The sequence below is a fragment of the Aspergillus ochraceoroseus genome, assembly GCF_002846915.1.
Source record: "Aspergillus ochraceoroseus IBT 24754 chromosome Unknown P175scaffold_2, whole genome shotgun sequence".
In the NCBI taxonomy this organism is placed as follows: Eukaryota; Fungi; Ascomycota; class Eurotiomycetes; order Eurotiales; family Aspergillaceae; genus Aspergillus; species Aspergillus ochraceoroseus.
The window spans coordinates 4,015,976-4,036,832 of record NW_024468477.1 but is presented as its reverse complement, the minus strand read 5'-3'; the positions used below and the strand labels follow the sequence as shown (position 1 = coordinate 4,036,832).

Sequence of the window (20,857 nt, the reverse complement as noted above, 5' to 3'; positions counted from 1 at the left end):
TCTTCTTACTGTGGTGGATTCCTCTGGGTTTGGTTTGAGGACCTGCAATGTGAGTACTTGAGTAGATATCTAGATCAATAGCAGATCAATACCAGGCCAATCACCCTAATACGATCAAGTTTTATAATGGGCTGTGTTTCTATATCTGCAGTTGCTTCATCGTCTGCTTTCATAGAAACTGTACTGTGCTCTGGCTATTCACATACAAGAATATTGCATCCCAAAAGGAACTGTATAACACAATAAAACCAAAGACAACTCCTAATCAAAAGCCCAAAAAAAAAAAAAAAAAAAGAAACAAAAAACAAAATGAACCAATAATCAAGTATGTAAGAGGAAAATTACAACTAGCGAGCCATCCCTTACATACGGGATCACTGCTGCTTCATCAGCCACCAAGCAGCTGCCATGATACTCAGACTCCAGAGAACAGTGAGAATCCACGAGCCCACGCGGTCGCCGGTGGTGATTGTTGGCAGCGCATCGGGCGTGTCGTCACTGTATGTGTCCAGGTACTGCTCCTTGGCATTGGGGTTGTTTTGGATCGTCTTGGCTCTTGTCCCCGTCAGAATCATCAGGTTGGACGTGATACCACCCAGGGCACTCATCTGCACTTCCAGACCCTTGATGCCGTCCCAGGTGTTCTGCCACCAGCGCGACCCGCAGAGATTGTCTGTTTCCCCGTCGCACTGCCGTCCAATGGCCTCAGCGGACCCCTGGAGCTTCGGCAGGATCGTGGCCTGCGTCGTCGGCGCCAATTGCGCGGTGAACGCCAGCCACATGGCGGTCCAGCCCTTGAAGCACAGCATGTTGCGATCGCAGGTTTGAAGACCCTCGCACGAGACTTCGGATAACACCACGCTTCCGTACGTTTGCGGGAAGAAGTCGGATTCCAGCCGGCCCAGCAGGCCATTCACCCGCGTGAGCCATTTCTCGTCGTTGGTCTAGATAATCATATATCAGCTCGACGTATTTGCAAAATGAAAAAAAGGATCCACTCACCGCATTGTACATGAAGGCTGCACCGGCAAGGTAGGTCCCGTAATTGTACGTCCACTGCATGTTGCCACTGTCGGTGCAGTTGTTGTCTCCCGACGTCGAATCGGCAACAAACCACGTATGGGTGTTGATCAACGGCGACTGCGTCGACCAGTTCCAAAGCTTCTCGGCCCAGTCCAGGTAGGTGGTATTGCCCGTAAAGCGGCCCAGTCGCGCCGCCAGCTGGAACAGCCCGCCGTCCGAGATGGAGTTACGCAGCGTGTAACCCGCTTGCCAGGGATGGATCTGCCAGGTGATGCCACCCCCACAGGACTGGGAGTTCCACCGGCCGACCTGCATGTTGAACACCGCGCGAGCCAGCGACGTCCATGTCGGCTTGTCCTGCACCTCGGGGAAACCAGTCTCCGAGGCAGTCATCGCTGCCAGACCCCAAAACATTTGGTCATCGTTACCCTGTTGGGGGGGGGGGAGGTGTCAGTATTGCTAGAGGTGGTGAAAATGGAGCGAGACCAATACTCACTAGCCACTGACTGTAATTGGAATCGAAGTAGTCGTAGTTTCGTCCCGCCTGGAACATAAGATCGTGCGAAACAATAGAGTTGTACTGGCTGTCGCCAGAGGCCTGCCAGTACTGGATCAGGGTCATGAACATCGCACCCGCAACGTACCATGTGTCGGTGAGCTTGCCGGGGATACCCTCGGTTTGGTTTTGTGCGTAGAACACCATCATCGGCGCGGCGATATCCTTACCGGCCTGCTTCAAGGTATCTAGCACGAGTCTAAGTCTTCTATTCTATACAAGAGACCACCACACACCACCACCGGCAGTCCCAGCGTGGACCACAACGAGGGCTACCCCATTGTACAATGAGATATCCGCAGAGGGGGGCAAAGTATATTATACTATACTAATCTGGCCCCCGGGGGGGGAAAGAAAAAAACATACCAGCAGAGTTAACATCGATGGTGAGATCGGCCAGGGCCAGTTGCCCTTGGAGCACCAGCAGGGCGGCCCCACCCCACGATAGCAGACGGGCCCAACGCATTCTTGCGCGCAAGTATTAATCCGGGGACAACTTGGTAAACACGATAACCAGCGAAAGACCGGCGCTGGACGGGATAAATGCAGGTTGCTGAGCACCCGAACTGGCCTGCCCCCTTTCAAGTGAGATTCAATTTCTTTTCCCACCTGACAAGGCCAAGATGCAAGACCCTAAAGATAGCGGCCACTCACAGCCGCCGCGAGTCCCTTGTCCAGCGCGCCAAGCCCGGCTCAGCCACCACGCGCTCGTTCCGCCAATGGGAGGCCGTGGTTCCGCTGATTCGGAGCGCCATATTGACGCGCCAAGCCTATATCCCCGCCGCGAATTCCCGCTTTTGGACTAGCCTGTTTCGGATTGGGCGCAAAAAAGGGGAGCTGACTCAGCAGGGTCGCTCGCGGCGCGGAACAACGTTGGCCCTTTGCTGGTGCCTGAGGATCGGCGACGAAGACGGATTCATTCCTGGTTAAAACATCCTGAAACCAGCTTATGATGCTCCATATTCTCTCACTATTCAATTCATCTTCTGGATTTGTATTAGTGATTTATGATCATTAACTACTCCTATCTATCCTCTTGGCAGTTTCTATGGTTTCATCCCGAATTCAGACTCCCAACATGTTCCCAATGTCACCATTCGCTAGTATGTCCTTGCTCACAAATACCCATTTTAATTCTCTCCTTGCTCTGGTGGCGATCAAGCGTTAATGGGAAAAGCTTTTCCCTCCGTGTATATCTTTCTGTCACATTGTTAGTCCAGTTTCCACTTCTGAATTGGTTAGTACTTGCACAATCTGTAGCTGTGCCGCCGAGTAATGGAGATCTCCCCAGCGAGAGGCCTTGAATTTGCAAGCGCCCTTGCCACAGGTCTGGCCGAATGGACAGTGGTGGCTTAGCATGCAGTCGTAGCTGCGACACGCTGGGCCAGACGAGCAGAGACCCGTCCGTGCCTTGAACCGGTGGACGGCAATCTCACCCGGTGTGAGCTCGATATTATGCTCCATCGCACAGTCGGTTTTGTTGCATTTCCCCGCCAGGTAGAACCCGTTACAGAACGGGCGAGGGTGGATCGAGTCCTTTTTCTTCTTGTATGTGAGGCCGTCGCCAACACCCCGGTGTTCTCGAATGGTAGGGTCGATTCGCTGGAACTCTCTGTTGCATCGAATGGACTTGGGCTTCTGCTCGTCCGGCTTGTTCAGATCGATGTCGACATGGTGGGATCCCCCCACGTTTGCATAGGTTCGGGTCATCTGGGGAGCGTGATGACTTTTCGGTGTGGTTGGGAATATCGACGTGATTTCCGAGCGTACGGATGTGGACACACTGTGTCTCTTGGTTTCATTAGCGAATGGAGTTGACCTGAAAACCCGTTCAAACCGTTCAATCGGTAAATCAAGCGTTGCAAACCCGGGCTCTGCGGGCGTGGTCTCAACGAGAACGATGCGATTCTCTGCCTCAACGTCCCTTGTGTGTTCACGTAAATCATGAATGTACCCCGCATCATGGCAACCGACGAAGAAGATCTTGCGACATTGGAAGTTACGCAGGAAATAGCTCAACATCTCTGCTTGTCATGAGCCACGACTATCCTACCCAGTTTTGTCCCGGGATATCACTTACTGCGGACCTTATAATCTGCATTCTCCTTTCCCTTCCCGACATTCACAAAATCAAATTCGGCGCATGCGTTGGTAAAGTGCTCAGCAAAGATTGATATATCGTTCTCGGCGTTGACAACGCCTTCCGTCCTCAAGCTCCTTCCGAGATCGGTAAAGCTGGCGAAGATTCTGGCAATCACAAGAGTTTCGTCCGCGTGGGGGGATGTCTTCTTCATGTACTCCTGGATGCTTTTTCTCAGGGTCGTGGCCGCTTCTTCTCCTCCTTTCTCCGGGTCTCGTAGGAATTCGTCGCGGAATTTAGCTCCATCTCCATCCACTAACACAACGACGAAGCTATCCTTGGTCTGTACCAGATGAGCCGCGTTCCCTTCAATTGACATCGGAGCAACTAACCATTAGACGATCCATCTTCCTCTTTAACTCTGCGTTTTCATCTAATACCGTTTGGTGTTCTGCATACATCCCTTCAGTCTCCTTCTCATGTTCGTGTTCATAGAAGCTCAGTTGGCTAAGCAGCGTCTGTTCCACCCTGAATCAGCTCTTGTCTTCTTCAGTAGAATGCGTCCTTCGCTGACAACCACCCTCCAATCACGATATCAAAGGTCCAAGGGCTTACCGCGATGAGCCGATTTCTCTTGTGATCGTTACTTTCGAGTTCCTGGAACTTTGCCGCCAGTTCACGGCTCGACAGGGGGGGCATGGTGGCGGTATGGAGTATGGGTATTATGGAAAATCGAATAACTGATATAACTGAGATAACTGAGATAACTTTGAAGGTTTTGGTAGGATACAGAGTCTTGAAGAGGGCATGATTGTTGGTATTTATACTGGCAGCAGGTCTGCCTTGATGGTCATGTGTTGTTTACTTGCTAACTAGAGTATTCACTTTATCACAAGTGAATATAGTCTAGGCATCTAGCCTAGTATTCACTATTCTCTGATAGAGAGCAGGGTTTCAATTCAATTTCTCAATCACTATATATATCTGAGGTTATTATTTAGTATGAGTCAATTAGGTTTGGATAGTGATAGGGCTCCATTCACTATCCTTTAGTCTAGAACTATTCTATATATCTTCCTAGCTTCATTTAACTATATATTATCTATTCACTCTATTCTTTTACCCCCTTGTATTATATTACTCATATATCACTCACATACAAATTCCTTCCCTAATTGAATAGATAGCCTATAGAGGAAGAATTCAAGTCGGCCATATGCCCGCGAACGGCAGCTCCGGGCTCGGGTTCGGATATAGACAAGATCTGATAAGCCGAGTCCATCCGGAATCACCAGCATTTCAAGGATAATGTCTCTTCCACTGGCATTATATATGATGAGCCCAGATGGCCTGTGGTCTTCTGTATTCACCGTACAGAGTCAACCATGACCACGTTGAAGAACATTATCGTCGTAGGTGGCTCCTACGTGGGCAAGTCGACTGCTCAGGAACTGGCGCGGATTGTGCCACATACACATAGAGTGAGTGATCGATATCTCGTCTGGATCCGCATGTCGTATACTAACTCAGTGCTCAGGTTCTCCTCGTTGAACCTCACAGCCATTTTCACCATCTCTTCGCATTCGTCGGTCCCCCCCCCCCCTACCCAATTCCCCAGGGTTGAACCAGCACACCACTAATGTATAAATACAGCCTCGATTTGCCATTGGATCCGGCCATGAACACAAAGCATTCATCCCGTACACTGGACTCTTTTCGTCCGTTTCCCCCGCCGCCCACCACGCAGTTGTCCAAGCACGAGTGCTCTCCGTACAGCCCCAATACGTCCAGCTGGATCGAGAATGGGAGGGATCCGGCCAAGTCCCGTTCGAGTACCTGGTTGTAGCAACCGGAACACGATTGGCTGAGCCCGCAGGCATGCGGGATGACGATAAACTGTCCTCCGTGGCGTATCTCCAGAAACATCAAGCCGCCGTGAAGCAAGCCAAGTCCATTGTCGTCGTCGGCGGCGGTGCCGTTGGTGTGCAAATGGCCGCCGATTTGAAAGAATACTACCCCGAAAAGGACGTCACAGTGGTGCACTCGCGCACTCATCTGATGCCGCAGTTCCACCCGGACCTGCACTACCTCATCAAAGACCGCTTTGACGAGCTGGGAGTCAAGCTGGTCACCAGCTCCCGCGTCAAGATCCCCCGCGCGGGGTTCCCGAACAACGGCACCCCCTTTGACGTCGAACTCGCGGATGGATCCATCATCCCCTCGGCCGACTTTGTCATCTTAGCTACGGGCCAAAAGCCCAACACTTCTCTTCTCGATCATCTCCCACTGTCTGCGCCCGGTTCCCTTATAAACCCCGACAGCGGATTCATCCGCATCCGGCCCACCATGCAGTTTGCGGACGAGCAGTACCCCAATCTCTTTGCGGTGGGTGATATCGCCGATACCGGACTGCGCAAGGCCGCCAGGCCTGGCTCGGCACAGGCTGGGGTTGTCGCGCGGAACATCCTGGCGATGGTTGAGGGCAAGACGCCAGAGGAGCAGTTCCCTCACTGGCCGGCAGCGATTCATCTTTCCCTGGGATTGGTAAGTTTAGCTTCGGGGGGGGGATTAATATCACGCATCAAGAGCGCTAACTCTATCTCGCAAGAAATACAATGTCGTGTTCAGAGATCCCAACCCGGCCGAGGGACAGACCGAGCCGACGGTCGATAGGCGGGACGAGTAAGTGTCTGATCTGGTGAGTAGTGAAGTCTTGCCAAATGCTAATCATAGTCTTAAGTGGCCGTGAGGATATGGGAGTTGCCGGATGGTGGGAGCGACTGGGTGTTGCCGTCAAAAACCTATCAGAGTACCACTTGTAGAGGTTCCCGAAGTATATAGCTGTATACATATATATATATATAACCATAATATATCCTACGTGGAAATGAAATACTGTCACCTACAGAGTGTCCAAAAAACAGAACACGTTCATTTCTAGTCGTTTGCCGGTTGTTAGGGTTATGTCCTATCAACGCCATGTTTTCATTTGTTAATAGTATAGTAATATGTATCACTTAGCCAGCTTCCTTTGTCGCTTTGGTCGCAATGGTTTCTCGATTACCTTCCATTGATCGACGATCGAAGCACATTCGGATTCGGAGGCGGCTGCAAGATCCTCATTACCTTGACGAATCCGCGACGCAACTACATAGTCCTCGCGGTTCGCGCCGTACGATTTCTCGATTCCTCGGAACATGCCGTTGAGCGGGTATCCCAGGAGACCCCAGAGCCCTGCATGAGTGTGTTAGCGGAGACGGAATAACACCTATATATACATATATATGTGAAGTAGAGAACGTCACCCGCTTGTGGTTTCAGAAACACGCCACCGATCCCCTTTCCAATCCCCTTGGCCATGCCGCTCATCCCTTGGTCCTTCCAGCCAGTACGCGGTTGCGCTACTACTCCAGTGATGCCATCGGACCAGCTATGCCGGAATTCCTGTCCACCCGGGGGGGGGTAAGTTAGGTATACGGCCCCATGACGACGAGAACGCGAGAATAGTTTAAAACGCACCTTGCCAGCGGCCGCAAAGCCAGACCGCACATCGCTGACGACGGGGGTATCGCGGACAGTTCGGTCATGGTACCATCGCGGCGCATCGTGGAACCCCTGCGAGAGAAGAAGGGTGATGCCCATTGGGATCTCGATAATCAAATTCAAAATTCTCCGACAAGTGTAGCTGGTATTGGCGACCATGTACGATATGGTGCTAGTTTTCTGGACTGCCATGCAGGCACCATCTCCGCTGTCGGTTGTATACGAGGTATCCGCGGTTTCTTTCGATGATGTTCTGGTCAAAGTGTCTGTGTTGTTGTTGTTGTTGTTGTTGTTGGTACTTGCTGACGATTCCAAGGTCTTGTCTCTCTCCGGTTCTGGCGTGACCATGTCAAAGGAGGTATTCCGTGAGGTCGTAACCACTGGCGAGCGCTCGCTACAGGCAGGAAGATCGTAGTCTCGTGCGAACCGCGAATGAGCCGGCCGCGAGAAGCTCTGGACTATGTTCATGGGGACATCCACGAGTCCTGAGATGAAGTTACCAATTCCACCGGCGACGCCCTTGGCACCAGCATAGAAAGGTCCGCGGGGGTCGGTGTGTGTGTCGTAGCGTTTTCCACGATGGCTGGGATTCATCAGAATCGTTTGGAGGAACTCCTGGTTTGTGAAGAGGAAGGAGGGGAGGCAGAGGACATACAGCTTCAGATCGTGCGGGTCGAGGTACTTCTCTCTCACCAACACCGAGGCGGCTAACGGACTCAGAAGAGTCTTGGTTCGACGAACCCGCCACACCGCAGGGCGATCGGGACAGATAGAGCACTGCAAGCTCTTCAAATCCAGCTGGCGATGGAAACTCGCCACGCCGCCCTCCGCACCATCTTCGCCGCGAATCCGCTCGCTCAAGCGCTGTGCGTTGGTCACCGTCTTCGGCTCGAGGCAGTGATGGATCGCATCCGCTAGTCGGTCCGCCGTTAGTTTGGAAAAGGGAATCGGCCACGGCCCTGCTTCGTTGAGCGCGACCAACGCGCCCCAGAATGGCTGGTCCCCGAAGAACGGGACGATGGCTGTTGGCCGGCCGAGCGCGAGTCCCATGGCGGTTGTCCCTGCACCGCCGTGGTGCACGACACAGGACACCCGCTGGAAAAGCCAGTCGTGGGGACAGTTACCTAGGAAGAAGACCTCTGGGCTGTCGAAGTTCTCGGCGTGAAGACCGCCCCAGCCCTGGGAGATGAGGGCCCGCTGGTCGGTGAGGCGGACGGCCTCGAGGACCGTTTGGGTGAGTGCGTCTGGGTCGTCGACGACGATGGATCCGAATCCGATGTAGATCGGAGGCGGGCCCGACTCCAAAAACGTCTGGAGATCCGCGGGGGGCTCGTAATTCTCGGCCGATTTCAGGAAGTTGAACCCGGTTACGTCGATGTGGGAGAGCCAGTCATCCGGCTTGGGAAGAAGGGACGGGGACCTTTGTTGACGTTGAGGAGGTTGGCGCGACACTTAACTAAACGAGTAGAGTAGAAGAAGGAAAGGACCGACGAACCACATGTATGTGAAGGGAATACGCAGTCGATGGATCAAACTAGGCGCCCGGAGTGAATCCAAAGGCTCAAGCCCTAACTCGAACCGACGGAATTGGTTTTGGAGATCACCCAACCCTTGCCAGATCAGCATTTCCACCACGGCGTAGGAAGTGATTTTGGCCACCGACGGTTTGGCGTTACAGGTCCGGACATTGGCCAGAGGGTGCGGAAAGGCCTGGGTAGGAGACCAAGGCATTCTGCGAGACATTAGATCCCCGTCCTTGTGTATCTCGGACTGCGATGAATGGATTGAGACGAACGTGAACATGAGATGCAGGGGAATAGCCATCCTCTCTGCACAGTGAATATGAGCGAAACTCGGCGGGTTCGCAATGATAGCATCAGCCACAAATGAACGCTCTTCTCCAGGAGCGTTGCATAAGCAGTCAATGCCCTCCCCGGCCTCGAAGCAAGATCGCCAGCATCCCGCGATAATAAGCCGGATCTCCCTGCGCCGTCTTCCTATATCCCCGTGAATCAGGGACTCCATTTTGGGGATCAACTTGGGATTTTTGACCATAAAGGACATGAGCTCAGCGGGATTGCCTCCGATATTGAAGAACTCCAGGCCATTCTCCTTGACAAAGTCACGAAATACCAAATGCGTAGCCAGTCGCACACGATGGCCGTGCGTCTTCAGCGCTTGCCCGAGCACTATAAAGGGCTGTACGTCCCCGCGAGATCCCACCACATGGATCACGATGTTGAGTTTGACGGGAAACTGGAGATCCTCTGAAATTGGATGTATTCGATGTTCCTGGACCGTTGGTGGCTTGCTTAGGGTATCCAGCAACCCAGCAATATCTGCCTCGCTTTCGTGGAGATTGATATCGAAGCGTCCATTGTCTAGCAATTCGTGAGACACGATCCTGCCTTACATATAGTATCGGAATAGAATACCGGTCACTCTTGCGTCTGTATCCAGGCCATCTGCGCTGAACGTGGCATGTTCTGGTCGTTCATGCCCGGATAACGGGCTGTAGGCCAGGGGGATCTCGAGCCCGACGCCTGAAGCGGTCTCCTCCAAAGCCATCTTGATGATAGGGTGGGATTATCTCCAAACAAACAATGCCATGCCATTCATTGTAACATCACTTACATTGCCCTTCATCCAGATAGTGGATCTGATTTCTAAGAAAGGCAGTCCCGGTGTTTTATGACGTACAAGACTTGAGGCGACGAGTTCCGGACCGTGAAAGTTCATGCGGCCAACGAGAAGGGAATTATTAATCTCGATTATCTTTTTCAGAGTCTCCGCCTTATGGGGACATTTCGATAAATCCAAGCTATATGGTTCAGCGGGGACCGATTCGAAACGGAAATTGCAGCCGTAGAGCCCCAGACCCCTATAGCGGAGTGTTAGGGTATTACTTTTATTAATCGGGACAGCTAGACAGGCGAGACGCCTAGTTCTATACATTCATGACACAGGAGGTCATCTTTACGTTAGGAATGCAGCTGTATGTGGTTGTTATGGCTGCATGACGTGGGCGAGCTGCCTCGCCACCTGTTCGTTCCTGAAGCACTCGAAGATGGGCTGATTCTAAGTGATTCTGGTTGGATATTCTTGAATGCGTGAGCATATATAGTCCCCGGGAATTCATCCTGAACCCTGAAGCAATCCGATTCCCGACGCACTACTTGTAACCGGCGACACCTCGATAGCGAACAACCCTTCAAAATGACATCGACCCTCGATCCTATCAATCTACATTTTGTCAACTTCATCTCTAACGGTACTCCATTATATCAAAAGAGCTACCCAGAGGCCCGGAGGACGCTGGAGGATATTCAGAGGCACAATCCGGCGGCCAACATCAGCCAGCAGAAGATCCAGGTTCCGTATGGAGCAGGAAATGTCGAGACCATTATATTCCGCCCGAAGGCGGCTTCGGGCTCCCTCCCTGTGATTTTTTATACACACGGTGGTGGATGGATTCTCGGAAGGTACGCTTGAGAGTGGATGCATTGCTAGTTGACCATACTGACGGTTATAGCCCTAATGCTCATGGTTCTCTCATGGAAGATCTGGCCCGTCAGACAAATGCGGCGGTTGTCTTCCCTTCCTATACTCCTGCTCCCGAAGCGCAGTATCCCACGCAGTTTGAAGAGTCCTTCGCTGTGCTAAAGCACATCATGGGAAATGGCGCGAAGTTGAACATTAAGTCTGACACGGTTACGTTGGCAGGAGACAGCGTTGGAGGTACGGCTCTCTCTGTTCCCTTGCAGCATGAAGATATCGTTTACTCATCTTTGGAAATCAGGGCACATGGCAATTGCAATGGTGCAGATGGTTCATCAGCGCCAGCTCCCACTCAAGATATCTCACATGGTGCTGTTCTACCCGGTGACTGATACTCACCAGAAGAGCAACACGTACAGGGAGTTTGCGAACGGGCCTTACCTGACGGAACGCACCATGGACTGGATGATTGATGCGTTCTTGCCCAACCCTGAAGACCGATGTAATGCGTTGACCTCTCCACTGACCTTTGCATCTGACAAGGAATTGTCTCGTTTCCCACCCACGACCTTGTTTGTTTCTGGGGCGGATCCATTGATCGGAGAAGGAGAGGCGTTCGGACACCGTCTCCAGAAGGCCAGGGTCGAAACGACCTTGCTGAAAGCTGATGGCCAGATTCACGACTATGTGATGCTTGAGCCCGTTCGCAAGTCTGCCACGGCCAAGGCAGTAGTCGAACTAGCCTCCGCGAGGCTGAGGGACGCAATGCGCGGCTTACGGCATTGATGGTTTTATTATCAAAAGAAAAAAGTCAAACTATGCCTTGATTTCAATCAACTCCGTGAGAATTACAGGCTACAGCTGTCAGTCTGCCCCGTATTGTAACTGCAACCACCAGAATCCTCCTGGGAGGACAGTACCCGAATAAACTGCACCATACCCGTAGATTTGCATGCGATATTCGTCTATTTAAGACAGGTTATACCTCTTGAGCTGGAAATACTGGACAGAAGCACTGAATCGTGTGTGGCGTTACCGCTGTGCAGAGGTATGGTACGTATGTATGTATGTATATTTATCTCAACACTAGGGCACGGATATCAAGAAAGTAACATCCTAGGCTGCCCTATTTTATCGGCAAATATTGACCGAATCTATCAAAGGAAAGGACAAGTTCCACATTTTAGACTTATCATAAGACATCAATTTCATATTCTTACGGTGTACAGAAAGATCGATGGGATTTACATCACCACCAGCATACATAAGAACGCCACCATTGCCAGGCCTCCAGGATAAAGGGAGGTTGCTTCACTACCCTTACTTGTTGGTTTCGCGGTTTCTTCTTCTGCCAAACCGGTGGAAGTGATGGGAAACAGCTCAGCCCTTGTCCCTGAAGTGGTTGTCGTGCCGGCAGAAGTAGCCTGCGACGTGTTTTCTTGCGTTGATTTCGCCGTAGCGCCAGTCGAGGAGACCGATGAGGTTGTACTTTGCGTTGAAACGCTTGTCTGCGTAACCGATTCTCCATCTGTTGTAGTTTTGGGAAGAACTGTTTGCGTCGCATACCAACTCGACCACGCCGCCGGCTCAGTCAACACTATCCCCGTGGGCACATGTTCGTAAGTAGCCAGAACTAGACAACTCAAGGCGGGGGGAGACCTACCAAGTAAAGGCTCGGTGTACCCGTCGATCACGGTTGACGAAACCGTAATATATTCTATATGTGGGACGCAAGTGGTGGACTCCACGATATCCCGGTACCCGTCCACGCACCAATAGACACACCATCCTAGCTCCTCGGGACTTGCGCTGTGTCCGTTCTCGCAGGCTGAGCTGCATTCGGGCGCCAGAGCCGATTGCGACGGCGTCGCATCCTTTCTCACACAATCGAGGTAACAGTACGGGATCGCGGTGGTGTTGAGAGAACCTGGGAGGAGGGTTCCAGTCGCGGCAGCAACACCATTATGACACCCCAAAATACAGGGGATGGTATCGGATGAATAAGGCGTTTGACCGTCAATCGACTCCTCGCAAATCAGGGGATCGGGTAGAGAAGCGACGGCCACGGTCAGGAGGAGGCCGGACAGCGGCACTAGAAGGCGCATTTTAGGTGCAAATATGTGAGTAAGGCTAACTACGAGCTCGTCTCTCACGGCATGCAGAGCCTCGATTTTATATCTACGGTGAGCTAATGCTTTGGCTCCGAGTCCACTGCTCTGCTGTTCGAATGACAGGCTGGTGGCGGGGGATATCTTGCTAATTGATGAACGGCTCAACGCTAAGAATTTGAGATTCCAGGCATTATTGGCGTCAATGTGAAACATTCATAAGCACTAACAGTGGAATCTAACCTAATGTCCAGTTAGTGGAAGGACGGACCCCAGTGGGAGAGGGTATTAAATAGGGTTGGACTCCTGCAGAATGGGCCGATATCCCATCCAGATATCCCCCCCGAGCCTCTTGCGAATCATTATTCAGGTAATATGCCCTATCGAAGCTCTGCTTGAATCAGATTGACCAAAGAAAAAAAAAAAAAAAATCAAAACATGTGGCTTTCTTCGTGTGCTTCTTTTTGTTCGATCTATATCTCTCCCTAGTCTTAGGGCCCCGAGCGATGCTATTAAGCCTCCGTATACATGGGAGGATATCAATCCAAGTGTCTACCTATTTCCCGAGTTCAAATTTGTCTTTCTTCCAAGATAACCTGCCATAATAAAGGCTTCGGCTGGGTGAATCCTACTACTTCCATCATTTCACCTTGACACCCAAATTAGGGTCCATTCAGGGTCAGTAGGAAAGAGTGAGAAACCCTGGCTTGTCTGAAATCAGTACAGCCAAATACCAAGGGACCATATGAGAACATGTGCACGGAACAGAAGAGACTGACGTTTGATGTTTTAGGGATGGAAGTATGTTTTTTTTTAGGGTTATTAGGTGGTTCAACGCACACCTAACCTTCGGGTCATAGTCCATTCTTTCTGAGGCACCCGTGTCTACAGATCCAACGCCCTGATATCCAAAACAGGCGTGTGATTGATTCAGTTCCTTTTCAGGCTCACTGGAGATATTTACTTGCATTTATATCTTGGTAGATCTCTTTTACCCCCCTCAAGCTTTCGTTCAATTCTAGGGCACCACACGGGAGGGGAGATGCAGTCCAGAAAGAGAGTATCAAAATAAACGCTGACTGATTTTGACATCCAGCCCTTAATTGCGCGGTTAAGCCATGGTCAACCCACTCAAGATTTATTCAAAACTATCCTGATAGTCCTCAGCTTTCGAGCTTTCGAGCTTTCGAGGGTTGGGCGAGGTATTCTTATGCGCCCACGTGATGTGAGCTCCCCACAGGATCTGATGCTCTCCAACCGGTTTTCTCTCTACATCCTCAATACTGAATCCCAGATGATCATCCAACCAGGATTTCATCGAGTCCCAAGTCGGTGTTTTGCTGCTCATGGCTTGACATTATAGCTTGGGTCCACATACATCCATGGGACTGGCTCCCGTCTACCCCCGACCCAATAATGCATCCTCAAACACCTTGTCCTTTAGATGCGCAACCAAACTCGACAGCACTTAAAATGCCATTCACCGGTTGATGTCATTGACTTCCCACCACCAAAACCAAGTATCGCCATGACAACATGACTACGACACGTGTGTCGAGATTCGCAAGCAACTTACCTATGCCTACTCACCCTATGACGGACGAGGTGGAAAGAATACTCATGATGTCAGAATTTCTCGGAAATCGAATGCAGCACATCCCATGACAGCAGGTCCCCGCACCAAGGAGTTGGTATAACTACTAGCTATACTCGCAGAAAGACCGTTTGTTCCGATTGATCACGCAAAGCTATCCACCAACCAATATCACCCAGCATGGCTTCCACTCGAAAAGCGGAATTCAGTGCTGTCGACGGGGGTGCAACATCGCTCCCAATTCTCCGGGGGACAGTAGACACTGTCTCTCAGGAGTGTCCCACACGCCTGGGGATCACATCCACTGAACTCCAGGCGAAATCACCCACCGTGGATGTCTTCTTCGATGAGATTGCAGCTGAGAGGCTGCGAAGGATGCCACCCGATGGCAGTCGACTAGATAGCGCTCTTAGACGAGCCTCTCGTCTAGCATTTGCTGTGGCAACCTTGCGCGACTCCGTCGCCAGCTTCATGGATGGCGCCGAGGAAGCCACAAAAATGATCTGGGGCACTACCCTACTATTGCTCGAGGTAAGCTATATCTCAATCGTGTGAACTTGAGAGAGGAAGAGGGAGGCTGATTGAGCGGTAGATGGGGATAGAAAATATTGATATCGTCGACAACCTTTTCAGTCGTTACGGTCGTGTAACTCTGGGCATTTCGTTACTTCTTCAGCAAGAGAGTTCTTTCCAAAGTTCTAGAGCGCTCCAGCAGGAGGTAGCAGAAATCTATGCTCATTTGTTGCAACTCATTGTCCATGTTGCTTCGGAATACAGACAGGTGGCACGAACCCAAAACTGGCAGGTCATGAACGAAGCGGTCGATAATGCCTTCTTTTGCTACTTTAATCGCTTTACTACTCATTGGCGTCGTATTTCTGGACTTATTCTTCAAACTGGGGTGCCTAAAGACCAAGCCGCAGATTTGGCCGCGATCTACCAGTTCCTTGAGTTGCAGGATCGTCCTCTTCAGATGATGTTAGACAGTCATACTCACTCGCTGGCGGACGGGTCGTTTGCTTGGTTTGATCCTCATTTGACCACTTTCACTGTTGGCCCGCGCAGTATGATGCTCGTCCGTGGAAATCCAGGTGCTGGGAAAAGTGCATTGGCTCAGTGGACGATGGAGCGGTTGCAAATGTCTTCCGAATACGATGTCTGGAATGTTATTCCGATTGCTATACGGTCCGATGTTCCCATCACCACCCTCACTCTCAGTATCCTCAAAGGCATTTTAATTCAGATGCTGGACCGATGTGTTACCAGCCGTAAGACACAGGATGACATTATTGCCGCTATTACCGATGCTATGAATCAGGCTGTCATGGGCTCTCCTGATCCACAGGTAGAAGGCCTCCTATGGACTGCTATTCGCACGGCTGTGCAGTCGAACTTACATTTTATGCTCGTTGTCGATGGCATGGACCAAATGAAACATGCTGAAAGCACCGTCGGAGCCTTCCTGGGTCTTCTCCAAGATACCGTGATCAACACGCCATCTAAACTAATTGTTTTCGCCCGTCCAATGTCTACGGATCAAATCCCGATTCGCGAAACGACCAACACACATCAGATCGCGATGAATGCCTCCGTCACGCAGAATGATATGGAAGCTACGATCAACGACATGATGATGTATGATTCCGCGTTTTCTGGACTGGATTTGCCTCAACGCGAGGCTCTTGGATCCGCCATTGTCTCTCGTTCTCAGGGTTGTTTTGTTTGGGCACAGTTGGCTGTGGAAGCACTACGTAGCCAGCCCACTTACAACGACATGACTACATCTGTTTCTAAGGTCCCCAACACATTGGGGGATCTTATTGACATGCATATCCGCCACACTAACCTTCAGCGACGGGGAACCCAGAGTCTCCTGGCTTGGCTCACGGCGGCGGAGCGCCCTTTGCGCCCACAAGAAGTTGAACAGCTCCTAGCTATAGACTTGAAGACACTCAAGGTCCTATCCAAGCCCGCCAATGTCGATCGTGACGTATTCCAGCCCCTTCGCCGATTGATCTGGGTACACGACGGTTTTGTGACCTTCCGCCACTCTATGATTCGTGAACATATCCAGGCGCGAGCCCAGATGCAACAAGAAGTCCCATTCTCTCTCGCAGATGCCCACTACGACCTGCTCATTCGCTCTCTTGCTTGGGTTCGCAGGAGCGTGCCGGACGAAGCCACAGTCTCATGGGAGAAAATGGCTGTTAGTGCCCGAGACCACTACCTTGATGCATACATCATGCTTGAGTATACAGCTCGGTATTGGCTGTCGCACATGCTCGCGTCCCCAATGGCCTCAGTGGATCGCCAGCTCTCCTTCCCAACTGCGTTCCGTCGTGCCATGCCTGACTCAGTGCTGTTTGCGCAGTTAGAGCTGACCAATCGAGAATCACAGTTCAGTCGCTCAAGCATTATTGAACTGTATCGCCTCTCTGTTGCAGTCCGCCGAGCTGTCCTGGGCAGTGAATCCCCGGCTCTGCTGCAGAGTCTCATACTCAGCGCCCGTGCTGCTGATAAAGCTCGGGGTGTGTGGGCTAACGATCATTTGTACGAGGCGTGGACTCGTAGCCGTATCCATCTGGGTCCAACTGATCCCATCACTGGCGATCTAGAGCAACTTCTGGTTGCTACACCTGAAGGTGCTACCCGGGCCGATCGGACTACGGGCTTAAAGACCGATGCTCTGCGGGACATGACCTTAGCGGGCTGGGACTCGTCTGATGTTACCTTTGCACAGCGACTCCAGTATCTCGAGAAGCTTGTGACCGCATACCAGGATGAGAAGAAACCCGATACTGCGTATGATGTATCAAAACAGTTCTATAGACAGACTGTTCAGTCCTATGGACCACATTCTGCTGAGACCATGCAAGCAGCCGATTTCCTCACTAATCACTTCCAAATCGCTCCTCCTGACGAGCTTGCTCTGGAGCTTGCCCGTACCAAATATGAGACTATGGTGCGCTCAATGGATGCTGCGGACCCACGTCGCGTTGCATTTTCACTGTCTCTGGCACAGATGTACGAAGAGAATCGCCAACCGGCCGAGGCCGAATCAGTGCTGTCAAGATTGTGGCAGAGTCTTTCGACTCGTGATTTGGAAAGTAGCAGCACTTCCTGGGACCAGAGGACAAAGGTTGCCTTTTACTACTCGCAATTCTTGCGCCGCCAGCGCCGTCCTGACGAAGCATCCACCGTCCTGCGCGAGCTGTCATCCGACCTGGAAGCAGATGGGGGTGTGAAGTCTCCCGCGATGGTTACTCGTGCGCAGGAGCTTCGCGGTGAGGCCCGTGAAATGCAACTTCATGACATGGACCGCGCGTTAGCCTTACAGGTGTGGAAGTATTACAAGTCCACCAATCAGGAATACACACCTGAGGCTGTTGGGCTTGCTCAGTCGCTCACAGAGGGTATGATACCGGCAGCAGGAAGCACCGTTGAGACTATGGGCACTCTTCCAGTTGAGGAGAGCAAGATGCTACCAGAATGGATCGACTCACTGGCTTCGACATCAGACAAGCAGAAGTATCCTCGATTACCCCTTTTACTTCTCTGTCACCGGCTTTCCCGTCAGCATATCCGGGATGAGGAGTGGCGCCAAGGCAGTGACTGTGCCTGGGCAGTCCTGAAGCACACTTGGCCTACTGTGGAGGATGCACAATCCAAGTCCAAGTTCCCATCCGATGAAGCTCCTATTATGTCGAAATTGGCATTGGATCATGCCTATTGCTTGTTCCGTCGTCTTGATGTTCCAACCGCCACGGTGGTTTATGGTAATGCATTCAAGGCAGGTATTACTGCCGATCAAGTCGCCGTGCCTTCTGTGACTGCCGTCGTCAAGACGGTGGTTGAGTTCTATGAGACCACATTCCAGTTCGATAACGCTCTAGTGTTGCTGCACCAGGTCAGCGAGTTCTTCGCCTCACGCTTGGGAGAGAATGATAAACACACTCTTGATAGCCGCTACCATGAAGGTGACCTTGCACTCCGCCTGGACCGCCGTGAGGAAGCAGAAGATAGCTACCGTCACATCTATCGGGCCTGTATTCGCAATGGCAAGATCTCGTCGGTTGGGGTGCGCGCAGCTGTGGCCTTGGTGGCTCTCTACGAGCAAGACAAGCAGTGGGACGCTGCCTTGGAAGTTTACCGCCATCTGTGGCCCACCCTCGTACGATTTGATGAAAAGGATGGCTATGACCGTGCCCTTCTTGAAGGGCTCTTGCCCAGAACTTACTCCGGCTATATGACCCTTTTGAACCACTCGGCCGTGAAGGCAGGATATGCGGAGCGCCAGCAGGTTGCCTCAGAACACCAGCAACTCTGTCGCAAGCTTTACGGTCCTACGCATCCTCGAACTCGCGATGCCACTTTGCTGCTCGCGGGTCTTTCTGCAGAAAGTGACAGCCATATCGGTGAAGCGATCACTTTGTATCAACAGGTACTTCACACCCACGACTGGGTTCCTGCCTCGGAAGCCTCCCGTGAACTGCCTGACATGAGCGAAACTCTGCCAATTGACATAAAGCACCGCATGTCACAGCTATACTTGCGTCAGAACCAAACCTCTCCAGAGGCACGCAGACTGTACAGGGAGGAGCTTGCGTTGGCTAAGCAACAACAAGGTCTCTCTGCTCCCTCGACGATGCTGTGGTTGAGAGAGATTGCTCGCATGTATGCAACCGAGGGCACCGTGGGCTCTCGCCAAAATGGTGCTCAACTGCTCCACGATCACGTCGAGGAGGTCGTTCATGTGACGGCTAACCAGCAGCTCTTGATCGATCGTGCGCATCGTCTTGCAGAGATTTACTTGGAGTGCGGCTACATTGACGAGGGTAATGAGCTGATCAGTGAGCTTCATCACCAAGTGATCCACGAGACACCGGCTGCCCACCGTCAGGCACTGGAGGAGCACCGCCCTGCTATGTTTGTGGCCTCCTTCGAGGAAGTCTTCGGCAAACGCCAGTCTGCACGCCAGATTCTAGACGGAATGTCTCGGGAGGGCCAGATTTACAATAGCTTCCAGCAGAGTCTAACAAGCCACGATCTGATGCCGACTCTGGCCGCTGGTGAGAAACTACACCGTCTGCAGACTCAGCAAAAGCATACAGCCGGCGCCAAGAGCACCGAGGATCAGCTCTACAACTACTTCTGCAATACCTTATCGGTGGCTAAGCCTATGCGTCAGAAGGATATCGTGCATCAGTTCTATGGGGTGTGTCGGCGTGAGAGTTTGAATGAGGACTCCAACATCAACATCGTCACCTCCACTTCCACGCTTGTGCGGGATTTATGCAATTCGGCCCGTTTTGAAGATGCGGCCATCGTCACTGGTGTGTTCCACTCATTTGTACACTTGACTGACGGGCTTCGCACCTCGGAGAGTATCTTCACGTCGATCAAGATCTGTCTGTACCTGAATGGGTACCAGGCTACCAAGTGCATGGACGAGGCAACTACCAAGAACATGTCTTTGGAATCGCAAATGCTTCTTCAAGAAATCATGACCAATGCTAAGGAGATGCCCTTGGAGTTCTCCGAACTCCCATTTGCAGAGCTCAATGATCTCGTCACCGTCCTTGGCGAGCATGAACTGTTTGCCGACCTTGAGGTATGCGTTTTCCCCCTTCTTCCTAGTTTGTTGCAACTAAATCCCATCCTAGGCAATTCTCACCGACCTCTGGACCTCCCGGATTGTCCAGAAGACTTGGTCCCTCCCCGCCGTGGTGTGGATTGGTCGCCGGCTCGTCGAAACCCGTTTCTGTCGCGACCAAGTCAGCGCGGCCACCCAGCTGGGCAAAGATATCTGCTACAACCTGCGCCAGGTCTGGGGCAACTGCGATCCCGTCACGCTGGAGATGAACAAGCTTCTCTCCGGTCTCTACACGGCATCCGGCAACCATCTTGCCGCTGCTGCGCTCCACGAAACGGCTCTCGCCGAGCTCCTCAACAGTGACGAGGCCGAAAAGACGGGCGCCGTGGAGGCGGTCACGCAGCACCTGGAATTACTCCAGCATGCGCAGATGCGTCTCGCAAAGGAAGGCCAGAGCGCTGCTATCGACGCCGCCGCTGTGCAGGAGCGTGTCCAGCAAATCGCCATCAAGTTCGGTCTTCCTGCATCGCGACTGGAAGCTACCACGGGTGCTGATGAGACGGTTGGAATGTGGCAGCGGCCCCGACGATTCAGTCTCGATGTCGAAGAGCCCGAGGCCCATCGCAACCATCTCCGTCAGTCTAGCGGATCTGCCTTGCTCACTGGGAATGCTGGGGCTAAGCGGATCTCAATTACGGCGTTGTAATTGACCCAAATTGTGTGTGTTGTTGTTGTTGTTGTTGTTGTCGTTGTCGCTTGTATATCCAATTATCTCAATATTTAATCGAGTAATTACTGTAGTGATAGGAAATAATTGATTTTACATTATCGATTTGTGAGTCTAGTAAGATATGGTGGATGA

At 51.8% G+C, this 20,857-nt stretch overlaps 7 protein-coding genes across 7 annotated transcripts; 3 read left to right on the top strand and 4 right to left on the bottom strand.

Annotated features, from left to right (window-relative positions):
• Positions 1 to 27: 27 nt before the first annotated feature.
• Positions 28 to 2,045, bottom strand: P175DRAFT_0476034 (glycoside hydrolase family 76 protein; the record flags this gene model as incomplete). Its single annotated transcript, XM_040895261.1, has 4 exons — positions 28 to 944; positions 1,003 to 1,452; positions 1,520 to 1,767; positions 1,946 to 2,045. 4 exons carry the CDS (start codon positions 2,043 to 2,045, stop codon positions 375 to 377), a joined length of 1,368 nt encoding a protein of 455 aa, XP_040754940.1. The 3' UTR covers positions 28 to 374.
• A 737-nt stretch (positions 2,046 to 2,782) lies between these two features.
• P175DRAFT_0431682 (uncharacterized protein) lies at positions 2,783 to 4,038 on the bottom strand (the record flags this gene model as incomplete). Its single annotated transcript, XM_040893498.1, has 2 exons — positions 2,783 to 3,603; positions 3,660 to 4,038. 2 exons carry the CDS (start codon positions 4,036 to 4,038, stop codon positions 2,783 to 2,785), a joined length of 1,200 nt encoding a protein of 399 aa, XP_040754939.1.
• A 999-nt stretch (positions 4,039 to 5,037) lies between these two features.
• Positions 5,038 to 6,481, top strand: P175DRAFT_0515404 (uncharacterized protein; the record flags this gene model as incomplete). Its single annotated transcript, XM_040898856.1, has 5 exons — positions 5,038 to 5,140; positions 5,197 to 5,244; positions 5,313 to 6,203; positions 6,268 to 6,341; positions 6,400 to 6,481. Exons 1-5 carry the CDS (start codon positions 5,045 to 5,047, stop codon positions 6,479 to 6,481), a joined length of 1,191 nt encoding a protein of 396 aa, XP_040754938.1. The 5' UTR covers positions 5,038 to 5,044.
• A 191-nt stretch (positions 6,482 to 6,672) lies between these two features.
• On the bottom strand, positions 6,673 to 9,770 carry P175DRAFT_0543946 (glycosyltransferase; the record flags this gene model as incomplete). Its single annotated transcript, XM_040900377.1, has 8 exons — positions 6,673 to 6,893; positions 6,965 to 7,103; positions 7,179 to 7,455; positions 7,510 to 7,785; positions 7,858 to 8,622; positions 8,698 to 8,934; positions 8,998 to 9,583; positions 9,638 to 9,770. 8 exons carry the CDS (start codon positions 9,768 to 9,770, stop codon positions 6,673 to 6,675), a joined length of 2,634 nt encoding a protein of 877 aa, XP_040754937.1.
• A 648-nt stretch (positions 9,771 to 10,418) lies between these two features.
• Positions 10,419 to 11,486, top strand: P175DRAFT_0433191 (alpha/beta hydrolase; the record flags this gene model as incomplete). Its single annotated transcript, XM_040893586.1, has 3 exons — positions 10,419 to 10,684; positions 10,735 to 10,940; positions 11,002 to 11,486. The coding sequence occupies 3 exons, from the start codon at positions 10,419 to 10,421 to the stop codon at positions 11,484 to 11,486; spliced, it is 957 nt and encodes a 318-aa protein (XP_040754936.1).
• A 294-nt stretch (positions 11,487 to 11,780) lies between these two features.
• P175DRAFT_0500114 (uncharacterized protein) lies at positions 11,781 to 12,823 on the bottom strand. The gene is made up of 2 exons (XM_040896883.1): positions 12,364 to 12,823; positions 11,781 to 12,297 (listed from the first exon to the last, which is right to left on the bottom strand). Exons 1-2 carry the CDS (start codon positions 12,803 to 12,805, stop codon positions 11,945 to 11,947), a joined length of 795 nt encoding a protein of 264 aa, XP_040754935.1. The 5' UTR covers positions 12,806 to 12,823; the 3' UTR covers positions 11,781 to 11,944.
• Positions 12,824 to 14,582: 1,759 nt separating this feature from the next.
• P175DRAFT_0530669 (tetratricopeptide repeat protein) lies at positions 14,583 to 20,701 on the top strand (the record flags this gene model as incomplete). The annotated part of the gene is made up of 3 exons (XM_040899804.1): positions 14,583 to 14,933; positions 14,995 to 20,013; positions 20,066 to 20,701. The coding sequence occupies 3 exons, from the start codon at positions 14,583 to 14,585 to the stop codon at positions 20,699 to 20,701; spliced, it is 6,006 nt and encodes a 2,001-aa protein (XP_040754934.1).
• Between the last annotated feature and the right edge of the window lie 156 nt (positions 20,702 to 20,857).